General features: G+C 44.1%; 1 protein-coding gene across 2 annotated transcripts in view; it reads right to left on the bottom strand.

Moving 5' to 3' along the window:
- Window positions 1-3,695: 3,695 nt before the first annotated feature.
- nrp2a (neuropilin 2a) overlaps window positions 3,696-7,187 on the bottom strand; it is a 62,168-nt gene continuing 58,676 nt past the window's right edge. For both annotated transcript variants that reach the window (XM_077616691.1, XM_077616700.1), the window contains exon 18: window positions 3,696-6,555. In XM_077616691.1, coding sequence (XP_077472817.1) covers window positions 6,233-6,555 — 323 coding nt within the window. In that variant the 3' untranslated portion in view covers window positions 3,696-6,232. The remainder of the gene's footprint in view (window positions 6,556-7,187) is intronic.

Raw genomic sequence — 7,187 nt, 5'->3', positions numbered from 1 at the left:
AAACATGACATTGACTTCCGAAATTAATCGTCACGGTAATTTAAAATGGCGACCCAAAAACAAAAACGACAGTTAATTGTTTTCATGTAAATTGCTGGAAAAAAATGTGAGATTTTTGTCCTTCAAAATAATGGAACGTTTTGACCACGTGTTTATTTTGTTATTTTAAACATGACATTGCCTTCCGAAATCGTCATGGTCATTTAAAATGGCGACCCAAAAACAAAAATGACAGTTTTAAATTGTTTTCTTGTAAATTACTGGAAAAAAATGCTTGATTTTTTCCCCCTTCAAAATAATGGAACGTTTCGACCACATGCGAAATGCAAACTTTATTATTATTTTTTAATATAAATTGCTAACATTGTAATTTTGATGCCAAATGTGTATTTAGTAGTTGTGTAAAAACTAACTAACAGTAAACTACGGAAGATTGGCTCCAGCACCCCCCGCGCTCCCCGGATAATGAATGAATGAATGCTGCGGGCCAATCAAAAGGGTTCCCTGGCCCGCAAGCCCTTATTTGGACCCCCTGCGACGCGGCCTAGTTAGCGATCAACTTGAACACGTCCTCCATTTTGTTTTATTTTTGCGAGACGCGATTCCCCGGTGGACGAGGATGAAAGCGCGCCGCCACTTGACGGGCGTCAATCGCCCAATTTGCAAGTCACTTTGACTGACGGACTGACCCACATAGGCGCTTTTGAAGCAGGAGGAGGATCTGGGCCGCCTTCCCAGTAAGACCAGTGGGACCAGTGGGACGCTGTGATGTGCGTACATAACGTATTTAAAAAAGCCCAGCTTTCGTCTCCAGGTGCGTCCCTTTTTCCGTGCTTCTTTGAGGACGCGGGAAGGAGAGCCGTCCAATTTTACCCCTCGTTAATACTCCCAGTGGGTGTCCATCTTGATCTCGTTTGCTTGTTTTTGATTGGGCGGTAAAATTAGACATGGTGGCACGGTGATTAAGTGGATAGTGAGTTGGTCTCATTGTTGTGGGGCCGTGGGTTCGATTCCCAGGTTTGGGCTTTCCTGTGTAGAGTTTGCAGGTTTTCCCCGGGCTTGCGTGGGTTTTCTCCGGGTTCTCTGGTTTCCTCCCACATTGAAAAAACATGCATGCTAGGCTAATTTAGCATTTTAATTTGTCCGTGGGTTCGATTCCCAGTTTTGGGCTTTCCTGTGTGCAGTTTGCAGGTTCTCCCCGGGCTTGTGTGGGTTTTTTCCGGGTACTCTGGTTTCCTCCCACATCCCAAACCATGCATGCTAGGCTAATTTAGCATTTTAATTTGTCCGTGGGTTCGATTCCCAGGTTTGGACCTTCCTGTGTGAAGTTTGCATGTTCTCCCTGGGCTTGCGTGGGTTTTCTCAGGGGTACTCTGGTTTCCTCCCACATCGGAAAAACATGCATGCTAGGCTAATTTAGCACTTTAATTTGTCAGTGGGTTCGATTCCCTGTTTTGGGCCTTCCTGTGTGAAGTTTGCATGTTCTCCCAGGGCTTGCGTGGTTTTTTTCCGGGTACTCTGGTTTCCTCCCACATCCCAAACCATGCATGCTAGGCTAATTTAGCATTTTAATTTGTCCATAGCTATATGATTGGTTGTTTATCTCCTGGCACCCTGCGATTGGCTGGCAACCCATTCAGGTTGTCACCTGCGTGGTGTTGAGTGTGTCGGCTTCACAGTTCTGGGGTCGTGGGTTCGAGCCCAGGTTTGGACCTTCCTGTGTGGAGTATGCATGCTAGGCTAATTGCTAAATTGTCGCTAGGCAAGAGTGACTAGTTGTCTGCCTCTTTGTGATTGGCTGGCCACGATTTAGGGTGCTCGTAGTTAGCTGGGATAGACCCCAGCACCCCCGCGAACCTTGTGAGGATAACCGGTTCAGAAAATGAATTGGCTATGGCTATTAGCTTGAGCGCCCTCGTGCGTCCGAGCATAGTTACTACATCTCAGCATATTGCAAGTGACCGAGGCTGGGTGCTGCCAACTAGCGGACGTGAGTGGAAGTGCACCCTCCAAAACAAAGAACGGTTTTGGAATTGATAGAAATATGGCGGAATCCATTTTTTGACAAGCAAATCCGCAGCGTTCCACGTCGTCAACGTTAATAAGCGACAACGTTTGTCGGTTTGACAGTTAAAAAAAAGAACATTGCAAGAGTGTAATGTAGCGAAAGAGACGAAAAAAATAACCCAGGCGACGCTAATTTGAGCGCGCTCGTTAACGCTCGGTCACGCCTGCGCGTTTCCTCCCGCGAGAGCCGCGGCGTGGCTCGCTAGCGAGCCGTCTGTTTGCTAACGAGCTTTGCTTTTGGGTGAACCTGTAAATGGCTTGACGTGCGCGCCACACTTTGCCCGAGCGCCGTAATTGCTAGCGAACCAAGATCGAGAGGCCCGCTAAAGTATGGGATGAATAAAGTTGAATTATTCGTTCATTGTCGGAACCGCTTTATCCTCACCAGGGTCGCGGGGGACGGGGGGGGGTGGTTGATGGCGCCGGAGCCCATCCCAGCTAACCTTGGGCCAGAGGCAGGGGACACCCTGAATCAGTGGCCAGCCAATCACAGGGCATGAGGAAATAGTGGACAACCAATCATAGGTAGGGTCAATTAAAAGTGAACAATTAGTTTAACAGGCATGTTACGTTTAATCTAATCTAAATCTAATCCTAAATTTAAATGTAATCCTAAATCTAATCTAATCCAATCTTAAATCTAAAATAACCCTAACCCTAATCTAATCCTAAATCTAATCTAATCCCAAATCTAATCTAATTCCATCCCAAATCAAATCTATTCCAATCCCAAATTGAATCTAATCAAATCCCATATCTAATTCCAAATCGAATCGAATCCCAAATCTAATTCCAAATTGAATCTAATCCAATCCCAAATCTAATATAATCCAAACCCCAAATCTAATCTAATCCAATCCCAAATCCAATCTAATCCAATACCAAATCGAATCTAATCCGATCCCAAATCGAATTCAATCCCAAATCAAATCTAATCCAATCCCAAATCTAAACTAATCCAATCCCAAATCTAATATAATTCCAAATCTAATCTAATCCTAAATCAAATCTAATCCTAAATCTAATATAATTCCAAATCGAATCTAATCCAATCCCAAATCCAATCTAATCCCAAATTTAATCTAATCCAATCCCAAATCTAATCTAATCCTAATATGATCCCAAATCTAATCTAATCCTAATATGATGCCAAATCTAATCTAATTCCAAATCGAATCTAATCCCAAATCGAATCGAATCCTAAATCGAATCTAACCTAATTCCAAATTGAATCTAATCTAATTCCAAATCAAATACCAAATGTAATCTAATCCAATCCCAAATCGAATCTAATCCTAATATGATCACAAATCTAATCTAATTCCAAATCAAATCTAATCCCAAATCTAATCTAATCCTAAATCAAATCTAACCTCATTCCAAATTGAATCTAATCTAATCCCAAATCTAATCTAATCCAATCCCAAATCTAATCTAATCTCAAATCTAATTCCAAATCAAATCTAATCTAATCCAATACCAAATGTAATCTAATCCAATCCCAAATCTAATCTAATCCTAAATCTAATCTAATGGCAAGCGGTCAAACAAACAACCCCAATAAATTCACAGCGCCGCGCAATTACTATGCCGTTAAAAGCGTGATATTAAGTCGCTGCGCCTTTTCTGGGTTTTTTTACAAATCTTTTATTAAATAATCATAACAAGCAAAAGGACGGTAAAAAGAGCGTTTCTGTACAAAGACCCCTTCTTAAAAAGCACAACCGCCATCCCACCAGTGCAAAAGGTCCACTTGGTCAACAGGTTTTGGTCCTCCGAGGTCATAGGGGGCGCTAGAACGCACTCTAGCGGCGGCGCGACTCTCTGTCTAGAGGTGTGGCCGGAGGCGGATCCGGGGGCGGAGCCTGATCCCCCAGGCACTTTGAAGTCGATAAGCGAGACGCTTACGTTCGGAGAAAACGAGTGACAAAAATGTGGACTTTGTGCCGGACTTGGTTTTTTGTGTGTGTGTGGGTTTGTGTGGGTAAGTAAGGGTGTAAACTGCCCCAAAATTGGACCACTAAAATGCTAGTTGAACACAAGTTCACAGTAAAAACAGGAAATGTAGTCCGATAAAAAAAAATGGCGTAAATTGACGGTCCATTTGAAATACAGAGGAGAGCCGGCGACCAATCATTTCAAATCGATTGGACGTCCTTCGCCGTCCAAGGCGTTCGGCGAGTTGAAAAAGTATTCTTCCCCTGGCCGAGAGGCACCCGAGTTTTTTGGCACGCTGCCGACCCTCCCACGACGAGTTCATCTCGTGATTCCTTCAAAAAAACTCGGAAATCCGAGCACCCAAAAAAGGAATTCCATGTAAACAGATTTTGCGGCGTCCCAGACAAAAACGGCGCTCGTCCTCCTTCACATTTTCCGTTTTAAAAGACGAGACAAAATGTCCAATTTTTTTTGGCTCCTCCCACTCGTCCATCCTTTAAAAAAGTCCTCGACCTTTCGCCAAGAAAACGCAAACAGTCTTCCCGTCCTTCAAAAGAAAAACGCCATTTCCCCCGGAGCGACCTTCCTACACACCCGCACTTTTTTTGTTATTGTGGCCACGCCCCCTCCCACCCCCCTGACACACGTCTAATTGGCCGGCGTCCAGAAGAGAAACATTAAACGGAAAAAAGGGCGCCAGTGAGGAAATACAACGTGGGTGGCTAAAAATACGCGGGAGGAAAAGTCAAGAGGGGGCGCCGTTCTACCCAAACGTCCAATTAGCTTGGAGAACGCGGGTGTGTCAAAGTGGCGGGCCGTTAAAACGACAAACGGCGGTCAAAAGAAGAGTTTCCATATAAAATAACGTTGAGAAGTTGTCACGGTGCGTTCAAGAGCGGCTGCGTTTTTCTCAGGTGCTCACAGACGTCCGATTTTGGACGCCATTTTGGCTCCAGTTATAACGTAAAAAAGGTCACGTAGCGAGTTTAACCTGGTCATGATCTAATATTTGACCTATGATATGACTTAAATAACATAAAACTAAGTGATAAACCTGGTTATTTTCCGTCACTTTTCTCTTAATCTGATTTAAATCTCCTAAAACCAGTTTTTGGTGTCGATCCAGACTTGACGTTGCCAAACCCAAAGCTTTCCAGTAAGTTTAAAAAACGTTCAATAACGACTTTAGCATTCAGAAAACGGCTAAAAACGAAAAAAAAAATCTAAATTGTAAAATTAGGATTCAAATCCCATAATATTACAACATATGACTTAATTCTCGTTAAACGACGCCTTGATTGACGTAATACTACGACTTTCGCTCATATTTTTGGGGAGGCGTGGCCGAAACGCCATTTGATCGTGTAAAAAACGAGGGGGCCCTGAACGCACCGTTCTTAATGGATTTTAGCATTCAGAGAATGAAAAACAGCTAAAAACGAATAAAAAAATCTTGCAAAATTAGGATTAAAATCCCATAAAATTACATTGGATGACTTCATTTTTGTAAAACAACGCCTTGATTGACGTAATATTACGACTTTCACTCATATTTTTGGGGAGCCGTGGCCAAAACACCATTTGATGGCGTTAAAAACGAGGCATCCCTGAATGCATCATTCTTAATGGACGCTGACTTTAGCATTTAGAGGACGAAAAACAGGTAAAAACTAAAAAAAAATCCTGTCAAATTAGGATTAAAATCCCATAATATTACAACGTTTGACTTCCTTTTCATTAAACAACGCCTCGATTGATGTAATATTACGACTTTCACTCATATTTTTGGGCAGGCGTGGCCGAAACGCCATTCGATAGCGTAAAAAACGAGGCGGCCCTGAACGCATCGTTCTTAATAGACGCTGAGAAAGAAAAACAGGTAAAAACGAAAAAAAAAAACCTCATCAAATTACGATTATAATCCCATAATATTACAACGTATGACTTCCTTTTCGTAAAACGACGCCTCGATTGACGTAATACTACGACTTTCGCTCCTATTTTTGGGGAGGCGTGGCCGAAACGCCATTCGATAGCGTAAAAAACGAGGTGGCCCTGAACGCATCGTTCTTAAATGGACACCCTGCCTTTTTCAAAAGCCTCTTTTCTGTCTTTTCGGGTCAAAAGGCGGACACGCCCACGATGGGGTTCTGTCCCGGGCCCGGTCCAAGGGCCGAAAAAACGTGGTGGGCGTCGGCGTGATGGTGGTGGGCGGGGCTTCTTCGGGTCACGCCTCGGTGCAGCAGCGGCGCTGGTTGAGCTTGACTTTGCGCTTGAGTCCGTCGTAGAGTTCAAAGTTGTAATTCTCCAAAGTGGCGGAGGAGCGCGAGGAGAGGGCGCCGGCGCCGTACGAGCAGGTGCAGTAGAGGAGCAGGCCGGCGCACACCGCCCCCAACAGGACGCCCAGGGAACTCATCACCACGATGGTCACCAGGATGGGGTCCAGCGTGTATAGCCACCAGCGTTCCTTGGCCGAAGACGGCGTGGCGCCGGCGTCGTCGTCGTCGCCCGTCGGCATGGCCGTGCCGTCCCGATCCGGCGGCTGGAAACCTGGAGAGGGCGGCAGCGAGTCATTCGGTGAATTCCATGAGTTTTTGACTCCATTTGCTGCCTTGATTCGTTGTTTTTGGGAGTGGTTTGTTTTCAAAGTCTTGTATTTAGCTCACAATCATCCAAATTACATTTCAAGCACAGGGGGAAATGGATTGGACGTCTAGGGAGGGCAGCATGGATTAATTTGTCAAATCCAACGAGTTTTGAATTCAAGTTGACGTAGGATTCGTTGTTTTTGTGAGTGGTTTGTTCTGAAACTCTTGTATTTAGTTGACATTCATCCCAACTACATTTCATGCACGGGGTAAAAATGGATTGGACGTCAGGGGGAAAATGGATTGGACGTCTAGGGAGGGCGGCATGGATTCATTTCTCAAATCCAATGAGTTTTGAATTCAAGTTGATGCCCAGATTCGTTGTTTTTGTGAGTGGTTTGTTTTGAAAGTCTTGTATTTAGTTGACATTCATCCCAACTACATTTCATGCACGGGGGAAAAATGGATTGGACGTCTAGGGAGGGCGGCATGGATTCATTTGTCAAATCCAACAAGTTTTGAATTCAAGTTGATGCCCGGATTCGTTGTTTTTGTGAGTGGTTTGTTTTGAAAGTCTTGTATTTGATTCAGTTT

Source organism: Stigmatopora argus, chromosome 1 (assembly GCF_051989625.1).
Source record: "Stigmatopora argus isolate UIUO_Sarg chromosome 1, RoL_Sarg_1.0, whole genome shotgun sequence".
Classification (NCBI taxonomy): domain Eukaryota; kingdom Metazoa; phylum Chordata; class Actinopteri; order Syngnathiformes; family Syngnathidae; genus Stigmatopora; species Stigmatopora argus.
This window is presented reverse-complemented; position numbering and strand designations above follow the sequence as displayed.